General features: G+C 48.2%; 1 protein-coding gene across 1 annotated transcript; it reads left to right on the plus strand.

Annotated features, from left to right (window-relative positions):
* The first annotated feature begins 5,861 nt into the window (after positions 1–5,861).
* EREG (epiregulin) lies at positions 5,862–14,053 on the plus strand. The gene is made up of 5 exons (XM_015861843.3): positions 5,862–6,122; positions 11,135–11,218; positions 11,643–11,766; positions 12,319–12,465; positions 13,647–14,053. The coding sequence occupies exons 1-5, from the start codon at positions 6,077–6,079 to the stop codon at positions 13,705–13,707; spliced, it is 462 nt and encodes a 153-aa protein (XP_015717329.1). The 5' UTR covers positions 5,862–6,076; the 3' UTR covers positions 13,708–14,053.
* Positions 14,054–20,248: the final 6,195 nt, after the last annotated feature.

Genomic DNA, 20,248 nt, shown 5'->3' on the forward strand with positions numbered 1-20,248 from the left:
TTAAAAGCAATTCCCTGTGTTCTGTCAAAACAGACCCTACTAAAGTGTCTGTCCCCTTCTTTCCTATTACCTGTCATTAGATATTGAAATGCTGCTTTCAGGTCTCCCCAGAGCCTTCTCTTCTCCAGGCTGAATAGCCCTGGCTCTCTCAGTCTATTCGTATAGGGAAGGTGTTCCATGTTGCATCCCTGCTGTCATTTTAGTGTCCCTCCTCTGGACGTGCTCTAACAGGTCCATTAGTAGCAGTTTGTTGTGGCCAGAAATGGTCGTACAATGTTAACAGTGAAGTTTTTTTAGTAGAGATAGATTTATTGCAGATGAGCACATACTAAACTGGTCCATTGTGAATTTGGAAATCCACAGCTGATGGATTTCCAATGGATATTTACAAATTGTTAGCATCCTGTTTATGAAAACTGTAAACAATCGAAGGCCATTGCCTAGAGGCTCCAGCCTTATTTAGATCTACGTAAAGGACGATTCCCACATTTGCAATGCAGTCAGCGATGCTGGCACGTCACATGGTTACTGCACATGGTCATCAGAGTTGCTCCAGTGTAATCAGATGCATGCCACCGTGTGCAGTGCATTGTGTAAGAGTGCTCTATGAGAGAGGAGAGAGAATTGCGCAGAGACCTCTTTTCCGATGTAGCTAACCCACGTGCCCTTTAAAGGGGTTGATTTGGAAAGACAGGCAATTAGTTTTGCATACCGTAGTCCTTCCTGGAAATTGCTCTCCTTGGTCCACGCAGGGGAATGTTACGAGAACAAAGCAGGGAGGGCTGGGAGGTGTGGATGGAGCAAAAAGTTGGGCTGTTTTCTGCATGAGCTCTGCTGCCTGGCATGTTCCACCTGAGCACAGGCCATCTCTGGTGCTAGCTTAATGCTCTGTGTTGTGATTGATGTCAGGCTGCCTGTACACCTGGTTGGGCAAGGTGGATTAATCTGGGTGTGGAGCTGGAACATGTGTTATGTATGAAGGGGTGACCGCCACTGTAAGCATGCTGCAAGTTGGTGGCTGAGATTGTCTCATCCAGAGCATCCAATGCACAGCCTCTATTTGGAATCCTACAAAACTTAAAAGAAATTTTTTAAAAAGGACAAAAAGGTTTTTTTGGGGGATGCCTGTGTTCTCTGAATACCCTTCAGAGGGACCATCTTTGCTGAGGAATTGAACTGGATTCAGAAAACTGTGTTCTGTAGTTTTGTCCAGTGTTTCCCAGAGTGCATTTCATTCTTAGCTTCAGTTAACATTGGAATGGAATGCAATGGAAGGAAATCAATGTCGGAGCAAAGAGATCCTGTGTGGGATGGAGCTCTCCACCCTTCTCAGTTGTACAGATGCCAGCAGCTTCTCCCCATTGGTACCCAGCCCGTGACCCAGCTTTCTCATCCCTTCCTTCTGTACATCACCTAGAGATCATCTCCAGGGAAGCTGGATACCTGAGGTTGTGTTCAGACTGTGGATGGGAGGGGAAGGTGACTGGAAGATTATTTCAGTTACTCTTGCTCATTCCTACCCAAACCCTGGACCTTCCCACATACCATGTGACTCACAACTGGCTCTTGGAGCTGGTGATGTGAAATTCACAAAGACCAAAGAATATGGGGTTCTATTGCAGATTGCACCAGCAGAGTGAAAATACAGAAGGGAAACATCTTGTTGAGTGCTGAGATCCAGAGATGTTCCTGGCCAGCTCCTTTACCCTCCAGCCACACTTGGTCAGAGCATGATGCCAGCAACCTGGCTCCAAGCAGACACGAACGAGGCTGCTGTAGCTCAGCCCAAGGGAATGTTGTGGTTTGTTTTTGCTCAGGTTGTAGAAGAGCTTCATTGGGCACTACAGTGTCCTACTTAGCAATGTGACTGTGATGATAAATTGGGCACCATGTTTATGGGTTCCCTGGGGCGGGCTGTCTCATCATCCCTCCATGACAATGCTGCTCCAATGACGGCCTGATCCTGACTGCTTTCTTTTTGGTCACTGCAGTAATAGTAATGATTAACAGTAATTATAAGAACAGTAATAGGAGTGTCCCTTAATGCCAGTGGATGGGGGAATTCCACTAAGCACATCTGCTCTCGTGCCTAGCAGCCATCACTGGGCCAAACAAATACACCATGGACCTGTACCTCTTTCCTAGGTTCTGCGTTGGGAATGTGTGCTGGCTGATCTGGTTCCAGTGAATTGCTGTTTACTTCATCATCCCCAGCACCACACCTCATGCTGAGAGTACCCATCTCCATGCACATGGCCAAGCGTGCGAGTGGCACTCACTACTGAGTCACAGACAAAATGAAGAGGCCACAGCAAGCTGTCTCCTACCCTCTGATGGTAACACTCACACGGAGCATCTCCTTGCCCTATGCCTTCCCTAGGCTGTCCGTGGCGAGGATACAGGAGAGAAAAGGAGGGCAGCAATGCAGAGCCCACAGCTTGGGCTGAGTGCTGTGGTGAAAGCCAACGGGAGACAGTGAGTGCAGCTGAGTCACACAACCTTGCAGCAGTGGCTCTCGCTGCCATTTCTCAGTCCCCAGAGTGTTACTGTGCTCAGAGCCATCAAGCAGAAGTGCCACGAGGTTGGCTGACAGCAACACACTGTCATTTCATGGTGTGCTTGCTGTTTGCTAACAATAAAATGCATTTAGATCACAAGGAAGGCAATTCAGAAGTGTGGCATCATGCTTCTCTGAGTCTTTGCTGAATGCATGTAAGAAAGTATCAGCTGTGAGTCCAAATGAAGGGGGGAAAGGCAGAAACCTGAATGGCTTGTAGCTTCATTCTTGCCACCCAATGTGGGGAAACCACTCCTCTTCCACCTTGGTCCTAATTAGAGTCTTAACAAATAATTAGGAGCAAGGGTCCAAACTGACTGAATGCATGGATGAGACCTGGTTTGGTGCACCCTTCTCATGGGTACAAATAAAGGTTTGCTTAGCAGCAAGTCAAGACAGAAACCATGAAAAGATCCTGTGAATGAAAGAAGCTGCCACCTCCTTCGAGATGAAGGAACTACTTTGCAGAGAGCTATAATTAGGAAAGGGAAAACAGCAGATGAGCACTAAGGAGCTCTTCCTGCCGGCGGCATGTGTTGGGACACTCAGGAGCTGCTCAGAGGAATGGAAATTTCCTATATGCCAGCAGAGTGAATACCTGCCTTTGCCTTTACCTTTCCATCTTCTGAGATGCATCAAGATTGACAGGATTTAGAACTCTTTTCTTTGTTGCTTCTGTTTCAGTTTCTGCTTAATGCTGAGCCAAGAAGTTGCCCAAGACACCACTGAATTTGGGGTGATTGTTATTTTAATAACAGCAAAATGTCTTTTGTCCGGGAGCTTTGACCTCACCCTGCATTTCCAGGAAGAGCTACTTGCAGCCTTGGGTTAGCATTTTGAACTCTCATCGTTTATTGGAGAGCTTGGTTAAGTACACTGGCCCTAAATGATTCATCACAGACGTAGATTTGAGTCTGACCTCTCTGTAGAGTAAGTCTGGCTCAAGGCTTTTTCCTTACTCCATTTCCTGCAGCCTATCTCAAGTATGGATCCCAATTAGGTATATGACTTCTTACAGCATTTGTGGTCGTGTTTTTCACCTTTTTATTTCTCATGTAGAGTTATGCAGTGCTTCAAGGCAAGGTTATGATTTTCTTCCATTTTCAAAAACACTTTCTAACAAAAATACATTGCTTTTAGAAATAGGTTGTATTCTTGACAGACAAAAAGCAATGCAGATCAGTACCCAGAATGGCAGTGCCTAAAACTGGATGTGGGTTTTACAGAAAGTAGGAGTCATCTGTCATATATGGGTTTGGTTATGCAAGAACACATACATAAAGTGACAGTTCACTATTAGGAATGCACCCGTATTCTTCTACAGCCAATCACCATGAAGAAATGCATTCTCAAGCAAAGGAAAATGTACATCTAACTTCTGCTTTTTTCCTTGGATCCATGGGATGTAACAAATCTGCTTTACAATGGATCCATTGGTGTAGAAAGGTACTACTCAGTGTGAAGAGTAGCAACTGGAACATTGGCTCTTAAGAGTGTGTACAGTCAGTATCCAAAGAGGCACCTCCACACAGGGGAAGAGGATGGTGAATCATTCAAGTGGGGATGGCTGATGTGGAAACATAAACCACAAGACAGAGAAAATTACAGAAAGGTGAAGCAAAGATCTGTATGTGGTACTTGTTGCCCACAGATTCAAATCTGAAAGAGGAAATTCCAATGAATGGCTTCAGTGGTGTCAGCGTTACCTGGTATCTGGATACCGGTACAGAACTATAATTAAATGCTCTCTTTTCAGAGGATAAATCACACAGGAATTTAAGGGTGAAATTAATTATAAAGTGGAAGTTCTGCAATTATGTTGCTTTTAAAGCATCCTGGAAAATGCCCACATGCAGAAACGTTTTCCTATGATTGCAATTACTTCCTTTACTCACTGCAAGCCCCAAAAGAGCAGACAATAAAGTGCTTAATAAAAGGGATCAGCCCCAATTAAAGAAGCAACAAAAGCAGTCATGTGGCATCAGAAAAGCTACCACCTGCTCAACTTAATGCAATGAAGTGATCGAATTGGGGCCATAGCACTGCAGGGACAAAAATGGACTTGGGAAATGATTCAGGTTACATTATGTCCCATTTCCTCACAGAGTGAACTTTGGTTCCATGCAGAGCTTTTGGTACCCAATCTTGCCAACTCTTATGTTTGCATAGTTAACAGGCCGTGCTGACGTAATGCAGTAGTAACACACTGAGCTTTTTACTTTCAGCATCTCCACGCTTCTGTGGATCTAAGAAAGTGTTCCCAAGATAAGCAGAAGAGTGACTTGTAAGTACCAGGTTTGTTCCCAAACTCCCAAAATTAATGTGTTTATTTCTTAGAACTGGAATCTGAGTATGGAGACATGCTCTGTCATGTTCTCCAGTATCTTCTGTAGTGAACTCTGTTGTATCAGTAACACTTGTGCAGTAGAAAAACTATGAATAGCAGAGTTATCAGCTATTTAATTGCACCTTGCTATCAACAGTCACATTCCTTACACTATGAGGTAGGCTTATCAGTTCCACAATAAATAGGGTATAACCTTACCTTTTTTGATGTAAAAGGTAATGGTGTGGCTTTAAAAGGAAACGAAACAGCTCCCACAGCTGAGCAGTTCAGGCAAAAAGTGTTTCATCTGTCAGACACGTGTACAGAGAGATGTGGGGTGGCGTATCCCCCAACTCTGATGACGCAGACAATGAGACCATGCTTCACCTACCAATGGAGTGCAGCAACTGCCCTCAGCAGAATGCAGGAAGAACTAGATCCAGCCAAGTGCTGGTCAGTTGGCACAGCAGCTGCCCACGCTGCCAAGCACTGGAGGGGCACGGTGCCCTTCAGCCATCCCAGCAGGAGGAGGTGAGGTGCTACATTCCTACGGCCTATTCTGGAACCTAATGGACCATTTCTGTGCCTACCGCCCAGGCTTATGGCACGCGTGGGCTGAGGGGTGACAGGAAATGCCAGCAGGTGGGAGACTGGGGAGGGCAGCGAGTTTGTGGCTGCCTTCCCAACACTGTTGGTCAACATTCGGCAGTGTTGGGGGTATGCTGCATCCCCAGGCCCCATCCAAGTGGTTCTGCACCCACCTGCTCTGGCACCCACACCATTGTACCCGGCCCCAGCAACGCTGCCCTCAGCGGTGGCTATGAGTCCCTGGGCCCGCTTGGCAGCCCGTTTTACAGCCAGGTGTGCCACCGCAGCAATGTTTGCCGAAAGAGGGATAAAGGCAGCACGTGCACCAGGGGGCGGGGTCCGGGTCGACGGTGCCCCCATCCTCCTCGGGGCATCGCCTCCGGGCACGGGGGGACGGGAGGAGGCGGCGGAATGCGCCGCGGGAGGAAGCTGGTGTGGAGGAGCACCTGCTCCGAGCCCTGCAGGGTTTCATCACTTCGCCGCCCCGCCTCTCCGCCGCACATAAAGACCGGGACGGCGCTGCTGCCCCACAGCGCTCCGCAGCTCTGTCGCCGCCGCCTTCCTCCCTCTTCTCCTCTTCCTCCTTCTCTCAGACAGTGACAGCGATGGACGCCGGCGGTCCTCGATCCCGCAGTCTGATGCTCTTCTTCGGTGAGTGCCTGGAATCTTGCGTGTACAGGGGTGCGATGTGATGGGGGAAGGTGTGTGCTCGTTCCCTTTTCCCTGCCCGGCAGCAGGAGCTGCTTTTTCCTCTCGTCCTGTCCTACTGTTCTGGGTGAGCTCAGTGCTGGGGACAAATAGAGGGGCCTCTGCTTGCCACAGAGCAGGCTGTGGGCCCCTTGCCTTGCCGCTTCTTACATCCTTACCTGGAGCAAGCTCCTCCGAAAAGCGCATCCTTGTAGCACCCAGAGTCCCAGAGCACACAGCTGACTTCCATCCTACAGCCCCACTGGGGCTGTGAAGCAGTGACCCTTTACGGTGACACACGCTGCATGCAGCAACACTTGAGGCAGGGCTGAGACCTGCAGCACTCACTCTGCTCTCATCATAAAGCACATTCTCATGCCTGCAGTGTTGGGCTCAGAGTCTGAGGCAATGGGTCAGTCAGCTCCCAAGGCCAATTCCAAGATCAATTGCAGCAGGAGTTTCTGTCTTTCCTCTTGGCCAGGTGTTTCCATAGGGCTCATGCCTCAGCTGCTGCAGTGACAGCAGGTTAAACCTCTTTTAACCTGTGACTCAGCCGTGCTTTGCGCACAGCTGGTACTGGAAGGAACTGGTATGTCTTCATGGATTTGTGTACAGATTGATGTATTTCCGGGGCAGGCACAGAATCTAATGGTAGGGGACAGATTAGTCACAGCGAGGTGGCCTCATAGCAAGTGCTGGGAGCACTTCACTACCTTTCTATCCCAGGTCAGCAGTCCAAGCAGAACTCTGTGATGCAGCTGGGAAGTCTGTCTCCAGCTGATGGCTGCTGTTCTGTCAGGCTGCAGAGCTTCACTGCCCCAAGGCAGGACTTAATTCCAGTGGCCATCATCAGCTCCGTATCCAGGCTGTCACTGGCTCAGGGGAACTTTGTGGTTTCTTATGCCATGTCTGAACTGACTGCAGAGGTGTCTGAACCTGAAGATACAGAAGATGGCAGCAGGTGGTGTGTCTGACAAGAAGCAATAGAGGATTTCTCCTTCCCCTGCAGTGTAGGGCCCTCTGTCCCATGCTGGGAGCAAGGGTGGTGAGTGAATCCAGTCATTGGTGTGCAGGTCTGCACGGGAGTGGAAGTGGTGCTGAAATGACTGGTGCACATAATAAGTAATTATCTGAATTGTCTCTTCATAAGGGTAAGTTCTGGCACAGAGTACAAGGTGATTATGGGGGCTTTGCTGGAGTGATGGTACTCCCATGCAGGCTGCTGTCTGCAGGGCTGCTTTAGGGCATCCGTGGTTCTGAGTCAGCAGTTCTGAAGTTGTGGGTGCAATATGCAGTGCAGACACTGCTTCCCAGTGACATGCACAGGTGCTTCAGCTCATTGCTGTAGGGGGGGGGGATTTATTTGGATCTCTCCTTACCACCATGTGTACACAGAGTATGGAGAAGTGGGAGGCAGAGAGGGCAAACAACATCTTTACATGGTGGGACATGCCTGTGCCACTGGCATTTCTCATACCAGGAAGAGGAGTGCTAGGCATGTGTTTGCTGACCATGGCCATACAGTACAGTTACATCCCAGCTTGGGCGCTAAGCAGAAGCAAAGTGTTATATCCCAAGCATGAAGATGGGGAGGTGTGCTCTCTCTGCAGTGGTTAAAATTATTTCAAATGACTGCTTCCCCTTTCCCAGGGCATGTGTTCAGCGTACACAGATAACCCAAACTCCAGAGATGCTGTTGCAAGGGCAGAGTTGCACAGATGCATGTTGAAGCAGAGCAAGCCATTAGCAAGGCTTTCATTGCCAGCCCTATGGCTCTGTAATCCTCACCTGGAGCACAGCCACCCCACCTGGCCTTCGCTGCCAGAAGGAATTGCTTGGTTTGACATGGCCTGGAGAGTTGTGGGGTAGGGCACAGTGGTTCACTGCAGAAAGAGACGGAAGGTGATGCACCTAATTTGGGTGGTGGTAGTAGTGGTGCTCACAGAGGCTGTGGGACAGGCTGACCTTCGTTCATTGCTCACTCTGCACAAAGAAGGCCTTAGGCAGTCAGGTGAGCTCTGAGTGTGTGAAACCAGATAATGGCAATCCATCTGGATCCGTCCCCCAAGTTAAATGGGCTGAGACCCACCAGGGGGATGTCACCTGGGTACCGCTGTGCCTGGCGCTTCTTTGGTAGTGCAACCCAAGTGACATGTGTTTGAGGGGAGCGCAGAGGTGCCAAATGTGAAATAGCATTAGGGAATTTTCTGCAAGTGAATCAATACATGGCCAGTGATCTTGTGGGGTGAATGAAGCCAAATCAAGTGATGGTAGGGACCTAGCACCTCTCAGGAACCTAACAATTCCCTGTTAAAGTGGTGTGAATCTTGCAGAGAGACTAGTTCTTTATTCTGTAAGTCCTGTACGTATGTCCCTCATCCTGTAGCTGGAAGCCATAGTGGCTGACCTGGTAATTACCGTATAGCACATCACCTCTGGTAAAGGCTTCAGGAAGCTGAGGTTCCACTCTCTGTCTCTCCTTCATCCTTCATGAAGGGTCCAGCAAACAGCAGCAATACCCCCATTCCAGAAACAGAGTTAATCTTAGAGTGATACCCACAGGACCTGACCAGGTGTTGCGTGCTGGCGGCACAGCACTGGCATTCCTGAGAGGCATTAATAAATACCAACAACCTCATTACTGTTATCTTGTACCCTGTGCAGTATTTACTTAGTGAACAGTGAAGGAATAAAAATATAAATACCTCTCCCAGGTCCTACGTTTGATATACATCACTTGATAACTATTCTAGGAAAGGTATTCCTCTGTTACTGCAGCATGTGGAGCCCTAATCCTCCAGCAGGATCCCCCTCCCACTGATGTCAGAGGAAAAATATGTGCATGGGGGAAAGGGCAAAATGTAATGGTGCAGAGCAGGAAGGACTTTGCCCAAATGCCGAAAATACTGCTGGGTGTCAGCAAATACCACACCTGTGCTCCAGCCTCTGGCCTATACCCACAGTCAGGTGGAGGTTATTGGCTGCTGGGATGGGGCAGGCATTGCTCAGCTTTGTGTGAGCAGGTGTGCCTTAGTCTGTTGATTATGTAGTCTAGTGTTTTGTCTCTGTTGGTGCTCTGAGCACAGAGAGGGGCTGACCTGCCTCTCAGTTGTACTTCTAGTCCACCTTGATTGCGGTTTCTCATCTATGTTCTGGTATCTGTCCGACAGAGAACTTTAGACTAAAAAGGTACTGCTCAGATCATACTCAGATGGAGGAAGCATGCAAGGCAAAGCAGAAGTGTGTAGGCTAAACAGAGACCTGCTGGCTTAAAACCCATCTACCCAGCTACCTTCTTCTCCTGGTAAAATCTGTACTGAACACAAAGTGCTGTGAAAATAAATACATAAAAATTAAAAGAATAATAATAATAAAATCCCACCCTGAAAGTAAACTTTCAGGTCCTGCCCTGTTGGAGTGCAAGGCAGCTCCTGCTTAGTCATGCAACAGAAGCAGCTGTCTCCGGCATGCTCATCTATGGTCCCTCATGTCACTGCTCTCTTGATGTGGCTCTGGTTGGGTGCACCCAGCCTGCATCCTTTCTCTAAAGCCCTGTGGTAACCTGGCTGTGCAGGAAATAATGCTTAGAACAAAAAAAAGGCTCTGTCCATCTGAGGCGGATGTTCTGTGTTTCTGGCATCTAACTGAACTACATCTTAAGGGATGCCCTGCCAGTCACCCAGAAATGGATGAGCTGTAGGAAATTCCTAAATCACTGTAGATCTAGCACTGAGGGGTAATGAAACTTTCTAATAATTGGAGTGATCAAGAAACTATGAAGGCACATTCCATCTATTAGGCATGCATGAGCTGACAAGTTAATGGAGGCAAACAGCCCAAAGACACTAACTGCAGGCTGCTCTGGCATGGGGCTGGTGACTGAATGGGTTGGTTTGTGACCACAACAGAGATGTCCCCAAAGTGGATTCATGCTCAGCTGGGACAAGCATTCATTGTTTCTTGTGGGCTAGCCTTGGAGCCTTTAGATGGTTCTTGGAAATGTTCATTCAAGTACTGGAAAGCTTGTCCTGTGCAGCATCACAGGACAGTCCAAAAGATGTCAAAATACATTATAGGTGCATCTGTGGGAGAAGGGGAGCAGGGGCCTGGGAAGGGAAATGCAGCAAGATTCCTCTGCCTGCATGGTGCAGGCCCTCCTAGTGTGGTGGGTACATACACCAGGCCTGCTGAGCTGCAGTTCTTAGAATCACAGAACCATAATGATCACAGAAGACCTCTAAGATCACCAAGTACAGCCCCAACCCATCCCCTCCATGCCCAGTGACCACAATCCTCACTGCCACATCTCTGCAGTTCTTGAGCATCTCCAGGGGCAGTGACTCCACTGCCTCCGTGGGCAGCCCATTCCAATTGCCTCATCACTCTTCTTGAGAAGAAATGTTTCCTAACATCCAGCCTGAACCTCCCCTGGTGCAACCTAAGGCTATTGCCTCTCATCCTCTTCTTGCTGTAGTGTGGGTGGTGGAGGAAGGACAGCAATGTCCTCATTTCTGCCCAGGGCCCTCCCCAGATGAGAGACAGTGGCCCAGCACCTGTGACTGGATTGACATCTTTTGAATCCATTGAGCAGATAGAGGGATTTTGAGGTCTCATGGTATCTCTCTCTAAGTGGACTTTCATTTGAATAGCGGAGAGGAGTGAGTGCAGGAACTGGCCAGGGTTTCAGGTAGGGTGCAGCAAGGCTGAGAAAGCTGTCTCCTGCAGAAGAGTAGCTTTGCATTGATCTTCCTTTGGACAGACCATGGTGGGCGCTGAGCCTGGCCAAGTACTGACCCTCAGTGTATGCTGCAGCACTACCATGCTGACTGCTGGGTCCTGGGAAGTCCTCTGCCTGGGGTCAGCCATGACTCCGGGAGTTCTCCATGTTGATTACTTCCTGTGATGAATGCAGACTTGTCATGCCTATTCATAACTGTAGTCAATAGGAACCTTATTCCGATTTTGTTTTCTCATAGGTTACCTATTGCAAGCAGTCATGGGCACAACAGTGATCCCGTTATGTGCACCTGGTGAAATGGAAAACTGCACAACAGCATTAGGTAAGTGTACACCACAGCCCTCTTTGCAAATAGCAAGTGTTTGGTTGCCATCTTCCTTGAGCTGGTGACCCTTGGAAAACACTTCAGCTCTACCCATAGATTACTGTTGAACCACATTCCCAACATCCACACAGCATTTGCTGATGTTGAACATGAACTTTCTTAAAGCCTGCATGCTCTTGAGTATCGCTTTTCAGTGTAGTATCTGTGTCTTAGATGAGAACTGCTGTGAAAGCAGTAATAGCTGATGTGGGGTTTGTAAGGGAGAAGTCAGTTTAAGTATAACTCTATCCAAAAGGCTCATCTGCTGCAGTACCCACTGCATTGCAGCTCTGTTGGTAGCCTTGTTGGACGTGTAATGCTTGCATGTTGTTTGGGAAAGGGAAAATGAAGCTGATGAGATGCTAACCAAATCTTTTTGCAGTCCAGACAGAGAACAGTCCTCGTGTGGCTCAAGTTGGGATAACCAGATGCAAGCCTGAAATGAAGGACTACTGTTTCCATGGACAGTGTGTGTACATAGTGGACCTAGATGAGCACTACTGCAGGTAAGGACTGAGCACAGCATGCCCTGTGGCCTCCCTGACGTAGTCTTTGGGATGAACTGCTTGTGATTCTGATCTTGCTGATGTTTAGGCGATCAGTAGCCCAGCAAAGAGTTTAAATGCTCACAAGAACTTAAAGAGAAGCAGTGTATCTCTAACAAACCGCAGCTGGATTTAAGCAAGTATGGAGCATATGAGCTGGCTGCAGTGAAACCAGAGTGAGAGTCTGAGAAAGGTGAGGTTAGTCACCAACCCACCATAGGCATGGCACACTCATTGTGATGTTCCTGCTATTGTTCATCTTCATTTACAATAGTGAGAGGTCCAGATTGCATACAAGGCAGTGAGGTGTCTCCTAAAAAATGACCCTCTGGGCACTTTAAGGGTATTCTTCACTTACCTGAAGGATTTGCATTCCTAGACCCACAAGGAGTTTGGCCATAGAAGTTGGAATTGCTTGTCCCTAAGGAAACATCCAGCAGCAGAGCATACATTGTGGAGTGCTGAAATGTAACTCTGTGGCAATTTCTCCATTTCTGTCTCTCTTGTCCTCAGGTGCGATGTAGGTTTCTCTGGTGTCAGATGTGTGCATTCAGAACTTGTCCGTCAGCCCCTCAGTACGGAGTATGTGGCACTGACAGTCATCCTCGTTTTGCTTTTCCTCGTCGCCAGCTCTATCGCAGGCTACTACATCTGCAGGAGGTAAGAGCATTTTCTTTGTAGTTCAGCAGTGTGCATATAATAAGATGTTCAGTTGGACAGAAGTACTTATCTCCATGCAATCAATTGAGAATAGTTTAAGCAAACCTGCTGGCATGATCCAAAAAAACCATGTACTGACTGCGTAACCCAAATAGAAGGCTAGGTCATGATGGGGCACAAGTACCTGCTAATGCTCTCTGACCCTGCTGGATCACTGAGCAGGTTGATTCTCCTGTCTTAGAGAGCGTGCTGGAGTAGATGAGAGAGCAGGCAGGGAGTGGGAAAGCTCTAGTTTCTTCTCTTGGTAATGCCATTTCCTTGGTCATTGGGAACTGTAGATCAGCTGGATAGAATTGTGGGATCATCAAGGTTGGAAAAGATCTCTAAGATCATGCAGTCCAACCATCCACCTACCATCAGTACTGCCTACTAAATCAAGTCCAAAAGTACTATGTCTGTCCTTCCACTAAACACTTCCAGGGACGGTGACACCACCACCTCCTTGGGCAGCCCCATTCCAATGCCTCACCACTCTCTAAGAGTGGTAATAATCTAAGAGATTATTCCTATTATCCATCCTGAACCTTCCCCGGTGTAATTTGATGCCATTCCCTCCCATTCTATCATAGCTAACGCTATCTGCTGTGCTGTGGTGACTGTGCCATATGACAAGCATTGTTTTGCCAGCTGCAGAGCACATAGGACAACAATCTGTTCTACCAACAGACACAAGGGCAACAAGAATTGTTCTTTGTGCTAATAACTAACTGCAAGGCAGAACAGCTCTAGAGGGAAGTCTACAACTTACAAATCTGTTAGGTAGGTGGTAGCTGCCTAAATTCATCCTCCTTGCCTGAAGTCTCCATGGCACATCACACCTCAGAGAAAATGGCAATGTTGGTTGGGGCACTCAGCCCTAGTGCAGGCAAGGATGCAGCAGGATTTCACAGCCCACTACCAGCAGCAAGATTTCAACATAGGTGTAAAATCTTCAGGGCTAAGCTTAGACGTGAGTCTCTGCATGCAAGTTATCTCAGAACAGGCATAGCCCATATGCTAGAATTGGAACAAACACAAAGAGGTCATGTTGAGTTCTGTCTCCCTCCTTCCCTCCATTTGTTCCTTAAAAAACCCCTTGGGATGACAGGCTTTCCAGAAGTGACACTTCTCTCTGTTCTCAGGTACCGAAACAAGAAGAGACGCACCAATGCTAGTGACTACAAGGAGGTTGGTGCCCTGTAGAAGAAAATGTGACTTCCTGCAGCATTCTGTTCGTCTGAATGGACTCAGTCCACATCTATTTAAATGTTATTTTTATTAATGATATTTACGATATTTATATCCTTTTACAAATTTCAATTGTTTGGTGTTCCAATCAGTATAGGTCAAGCATTTTGTTTTCAGTGTTTTATTTTTTTATTAAATAATATTTCTTAATAAGAACCCTGCATCAGTGTTTCTGTGCAAAAGAGATATATTTTTGTAAAAAGTCGTCTTCTTACTCTGAAGAGTAATTTTATATTTATTCTTGTGAATATGCTCAGAACAATTTTACACCTGTAAATAAAAGCTCTTGACAAAGTCAGAATGTCTGTGTGTTTTGATCAAAGTGAAGCTTGGCTTGGGTGAGATGCTGCAAAGCAAGGATGCTACTGTAGAAGGTGCTGTGCCTGTAGGTAGAGCTGATGCTTGCCCAGTTGATCACAGAGCCACCTCTTTCTCTATCATCTTAAATGCTGTCCTGTCTTAATTGCTGTTAAGGTCAAGCAAATGAAAAGGGGGTGCCTGTCTTTGTTGGTTTTTTTTTTTGTTGTTGTTGTTGTTTTTTGTGATGGTGTCCAGTTCTATGTGAACTTGGAGACATCAGGACTTAGGCCTGTCTTGTGTCATCCCATTTCTGTGTCAGCCAGTCGCTGACTGCCACTGAAGAGACCCACAAGCTCTTTTACACACAGCAAACCAACAGAAGGAGGGAAATTGTATCAAGGCCTTGAGCTCTTGTTCAAGTGGTCCAAGGAACTTGGGAGGCAATGTGGGATGGGTTTTCCCAGTGTCCTGACATGTGACGAAACCTTTTCCTTTGGAAAAGATGAGTCATTGAAATGACAGCTCTGCTGCTCCCCAGCTTAGTACTCACTTCCTGACCTTGCCTTACTTTCTCTGTTATCTTCCCACTGATGAGCACCAAAGTAAAGGTGTGGTAGGGCAGAGCCAGGCTGCAGTGGAACAGCTCTGCCCTGATGGAACAGCTCTGCCCTGATGGAACAGCTCTGCCCAGGTTCTGCCTGCTTTTGTTGTGCTTCTCCTCCCCTGGTGCCTCAGTGGGCAGTGCATGCAGCGATGAGGAGGAAAGAAGTCTGCTTAGCAACACAAAGATGCAATTTGTGCACAGTCTGACATTACTTATGGCAGATCCCTCTGGCAGTGCATAGCAGGAGAGCAGCCCTGATGGCCTTCAGTGCTGTGCCTGGCACTAAGGCACTTTTTGTGTGTGCTTTGTTCACCTTCCAGCACTGATAGTCCCTCCAGCAGAGGTACCAACAACTCCTGGAGCCTTTGTGTCAAGGCAGTACATGTCTCCCTGGTACCCAGTTAGAAGAGCACTTCAGGTCAATCCCTGCTAGTTGGGTGATATGTCGCAAGCTCTCATTATTTGCCCCTCAGCTTTTCACTTCCTCTCTCCTCTTGTAATGTCACAGAGAAACCTGTTCTGCCGGGTGACAGCTGATGGCAGGCACAGCCCCATGCTTGCACAGCCTTCCCTGGTGGGAACTATTTTTTAATGTCCAACTTTGAGCTGACTGCCTTAGTTTGGCTTGGGCTTTCCCCACCTACCTGTTGCTCATTTCAATCCCAGCCCATAGCAGCTCTTCAAATCCTGCATTTTCTTCCCTCCTGCATATGATTGAGTAAGCAGTGAGCTCGAGGTTGCATACCGGGCTGCCAGCTCACGGCGTGCCAGCTGGACTGCGGCTACCAGTCCCACAACCGCGTGGCTGGTCCTCTGACACACCCAGGTAATTTCTCTCTGAGAGTGAACCTCCCTCATTCCTCCCATGGTTTCTGCTGGCACCACCTCCATCTCTCCAGTGCAGGCAAGCAGCTCAGGAGGCCGACCTCTCTCTGGCCAGGGACTGTCTGGCCTTGCGTACTTCATGGTAATGTCACTGGAGGTGCTTCGGCATCTGAAGCCTCTGTGAATCATGTGTCCCCCCAGTGGGTTTCCTTGCAGTGTGTCAGCCAGCAATGCCACCAGTGTGCTGAGAGCCAGAGGAAGACTCAGTGGTGATCCTGGATTACATCACAGGGCCGGAGGATATTTGGAGGGCTGGTTGTCAGCTGCACAGAGGCAAGTCTGATTGTACAGAGTGCCTCACCTCAGCACTGCTCGTGAGAAGGGCAGATTTGGGGCACAGGGAGGAAGGGAGCTGAAATGGGCTGGAAAGGCTTGCAGGTCATGCACTCATTGCACACCTGGGCTGGGTCAGCTGCAATCATCTTTGTTTGTGATGAAGAAAGGATGGATGGGTGGGTGGATGGATGGAAGAATGGGTGGGTGGATGAATGGAGGGAGGGGGTGAGAGATGGAGGGAGAGAGGAAGGGATGGATGGATGGAGGAAGGGATGGATGGATGGAGGAAAGGATGGATGGATGGATGGATGGATGGATGGATGGATGGATGGATGGATGGAACGATGGATGGAACGATGGATGGAGGAAGGCATGGATGGATGGAGGAATGGATGAAGGAAGGGGTAGGTGGGTGGAAGGGAGAGAGGGAGGGTGGAAGGAAGGGAGGAAGGGAGGAAGGGAGGAAGGGAGGGAGGGAGGAAGGAAGGAGGGAAGAAAGGAAGGAGGGAAAAAAGGAAGGAGGGAAGAAAGGAGGGAAGGAAGGAGGGAAGGAAGGAATGGATGGATGGAGGAAAGGATGGATGGATGGATGGATGGATGGATGGATGGATGGATGGATGGATGGAACGATGGATGGATGGATGGATGGATGGAACGATGGATGGAGGAAGGCATGGATGGATGGAGGAATGGATGAAGGAAGGGGTAGGTGGGTGGAAGGGAGAGAGGGAGGGTGGAAGGAAGGGAGGAAGGGAGGAAGGGAGGGAGGGAGGAAGGAAGGAGGGAAGAAAGGAAGGAGGGAAGAAAGGAAGGAGGGAAGAAAGGAAGGAGGGAAGAAAGGAAGGAGGGAAGAAAGGAAGGAGGGAAGAAAGGAAGGAGGGAAGAAAGGAAGGAGGGAAGAAAGGAAGGAGGGAAGAAAGGAAGGAGGGAAGAAAGGAAGGAGGGAAGAAAGGAAGGAGGGAAGAAAGGAAAGAGGGAAGGAAGGAAGGAGGGAAGGAAGGAAGGAGGGAAGGAAGGAAGGAGGGAAGGAAGGAAGGAGGGAAGGAAGGAAGGAGGGAAGGAAGGAAGGAGGGAAGGAAGGAGGGAAGGAGGGAAGGAAGGAGGGAAGGAGGGAAGGAAGGAGGGAAGGAGGGAAGGAGGGAAGGAGGGAAGGAGGGAAGGAGGGAAGGAGGGAAGGAGGGAAGGAGGGAAGGAGGGAAGGAGGGAAGGAGGGAAGGAGGGAAGGAGGGAAGGAGGGAAGGAGGGAAGGAGGGAAGGAGGGAAGGAGGGAAGGAGGGAAGGAGGGAAGGAGGGAAGGAAGGAAGGAAGGAAGGAAGGAAGGAAGGAAGGAAGGAAGGAAGGAAGGAAGGAAGGAAGGAAGGAAGGAAGGAAGGAAGGAAGGAAGGAAGGAAGGAAGGAAGGAAGGAAGGAAGGAAGGAAGGAAGGAAGGAAGGAAGGAAGGAAGGAAGGAAGGAAGGAAGGAAGGAAGGAAGGAAGGAAGGAAGGAAGGAAGGAAGGAAGGAAGGAAGGAAGGAAGGAAAAGTGTGTAAGTTTCATCTTGCAAAAATAGTCATTGTTCTTTTAATAAAGCTGGTGCCAAACCTAAATTACTCTAACACTCCCATTACATAATTCCATCCAGTGTGATTAAAAGCTTTCCCAGCAAACTGAGAGATTAAAACAATTGACCAAAAAATATTGGGAAATCTCTCTGCCCCACCCTGGTGGCTGCTGGTCTGATCCTTCTGATCCAGTCAGCAGAGTGCATCAAGATGTTAGTATGAAAAGCAGCAGGAATTTAGAAGAAGAAATGCAGTAATGGTCCAGCAGCAGATTCAACATGGATGTTAGACAGTGGTCCTGTGATGGTGGCTCTTTCTCTTCTGGTTTTTCAGGCTGACGGTCAGTGCTTTTTATCATAACGGGAAACTGAGATAGTTGTATAAGCCACACATGAATGAGGAAGAAAAGCCAGTTTAGCTGCCTCTTCTGGAACTGCTGCCACTTAGACAGGAGAGGAGGGGGAAACAGGGCTTATTTAAGCAGATAAGCTAGCTAATGGTAGATGGATCTCCATTGGGATGCATGAAACAAGAAGTGAGTAAACTGTCAGCTTGCTTCTGAGAGGGAGACAGTGGAAACCAGCCCAGAACATTATAATAAGGTGTCAGAAAATCAGGAAAGAACAGGGTTTAAATAAGGGCAAGAAAAGTTGGTGGGACATCTTATTGTGAAAAGGACATCATAATAAAGTCAATATCAAATGGGAGGACTCAGTGCCTCTCAAAATTTATGCACCTTTGGCCTTCCCAGTTGGCCCATCCATACCAATAACAAGCATTTTTAAAACAGTGGTGCAAAAGGCAGCAAGTTCCAGCCCTTGTAGGAAGATGCCAGGAAGACAGTAGCACTTTTGTGAGCAAGGTCAAATGCTGGAGGATCTGATCAGATTTACACCAGCAGGGAAGTCTGGGCAGAGGGAATGCAAGCCATCATTTTCCATGGAGTGCTGAGAGACGCTCACAAACCTTTCCCAAGCCTGCTCCAAGAGCCTTCTCCCTCATAACATGTTTTGGAATGGGAAGAGAACACTGCAACCAAGGGTACTGCAGACCCTCAGCAGCTGGGAGGCTCAACCAGAAAGGTTCTAATGATGTCAAATCAGACAAACAAAAGGAAAAGGCTTTCCTTAATCAGTATTCCCGAACAGCTGAGACCCACCAATCTTCTGCCTCTGGTTCTGTTCCCACCTAGTGGTCACATCGCAGACTGACATTTCCCATTGCAGATCCTAATCTCTTGGCATGCGGCATCATGCTGTGCACCAGGTCCTGTCCTGCCACCGGGAGCCAGCTGGCAGAAAGGAACAACATGCAGAAATGTCTTGTTGAAAAGGAGCATTTTGTGCCCCCAAACAGCAGAGAACATTCTGTTCATTAATGTTCATCAATCTGTGCATTATGTCAATGCAAAATTTGCAACATTACCAACCCCACATGGAAAAAATAATTCCAAAATTTCAGTGTTACACAAAATGGAAATGGAAGTTGGAAAGTCAGACTACCCCATAGGTGAAGATATGGGCCTGCTGTCCATCCTTATCTGACATGCATCTCCAATGGCCTCCCTATTTATTTCCTATGGCCTCCCAACCCAATTGTTGCTGCAGGGTTTGGGTTCCTGATATAACCCAGATAAGTCTTGTCTTCCCAAGCCTGGGCCTGGCAGCAGATCTGTGCAGCCACCAAGGGCTTGTTCCTGAACACTGCAAGTATATCAAAACTCAGCTCATCCTCAGCAGAGTCTGACAGTGATGCCAAGCAGAATGATAGATTTTGGGCACCTCACAGCCAACCCTCCTGCAAATTCATCCACTTCAAAACAAACGGCTCGAGCTCACAGTCTGAAAATGTGGGAGTCACTGTGTCCTCTCAGGATTCGGTGATGAGCTCAGCCAGAAGTCGCTCAGTCCATTGGTGGCACTCAAATAGTGACAGTGCTGAGTCTCCTCTCTTCACTGATGGAGAGATGCCTCCCATACAAGCTTAGCCTAGAGCAGGGGGTGAGAGCAACCACCCAGCAGGGCCAATGGCATAGGACTACATCTCTGCCTCTGTGGGAACATGCCAGGAAAATGTAGACCTCCTATTTAGCAGTGGGAATGGGATGGAGCTTGTGTGCAAATAGCATCACAGAATCACAGAATTGTAGGGGTTGGAAGGGACCTCTAGAGATCATCAAGTCCAACCCCCCTGCCAAAGCAGGCTCCCTACACCATGTCACACAGGTAGGCATCCAGGCGGGTCTTGAATATCTCCAGAGAAGGAGACTCCACCACCCCCCTGGGCAGCCTGTTCCAGTAGAGGCATTTCTAATATTCTGTGCAAGGCTGCTGTGACTGGAAGTCTGTAAGGCCCTAGGGAGCCTGGATTCAAGTCTGTTCAGTTCCCTCCAACACTCTTAATTTGTTTGCTTACCACAGCACACGGTGTGCAATACATGACACCTGCAGAATGGAGTACCTGGCACCGGTGTGGGTCTGTATATTGAAACATGACTCTTGAATGGAAACCGTATGGCCATTCCTGAGTTTCCATATGAAGCCTTGTGCATGTTTTCCAGTTCATCTAATTCTTTTAAGTGCTTTTAGCTTTATTTTCCAGCATTCTACTGATGTGGGGAGAAATGTCCTTCTGGCTGCAGTGCTCTACAGAGTCTATTGTTAATTCCTAATAGGATTGTTAAATGAGGACCGTTAAATCCTCGTAGTACTAGGGAACCTGTTTCAAACTAAAAGAGGGTGGGTTCAGAGTGGATGTAAGGAAGATATTTTTTACAGTCTGGGTGTTGAGGCACTGGCACAGGTTGTCCATAGAGGTGATGGAAGCCCCAACCCTGGAGACATTCAGTGCCAAGCTGGATGGGACTCTGGGTACCTGTTGTAGTGTAGTT

Source organism: Coturnix japonica, chromosome 4 (genome assembly GCF_054131305.1).
Source record: "Coturnix japonica strain WE chromosome 4, WE-NBRP24, whole genome shotgun sequence".
Classification (NCBI taxonomy): Eukaryota; Metazoa; Chordata; class Aves; order Galliformes; family Phasianidae; genus Coturnix; species Coturnix japonica.

Excerpts from the sequence above, each read along its gene's own strand:
- EREG (XM_015861843.3), top strand. The coding sequence starts at position 6,077 with ATGGACGCCGGCGGTCCTCGATCCCGCAGTCTGATGCTCTTCTTCG. Across the intron at positions 11,219-11,642 it reads AAACTGCACAACAGCATTAG|TCCAGACAGAGAACAGTCCT; the intron begins GTAAGTGTACAC and ends ATCTTTTTGCAG. Across the intron at positions 12,466-13,646 it reads GGCTACTACATCTGCAGGAG|GTACCGAAACAAGAAGAGAC; the intron begins GTAAGAGCATTT and ends CTCTGTTCTCAG.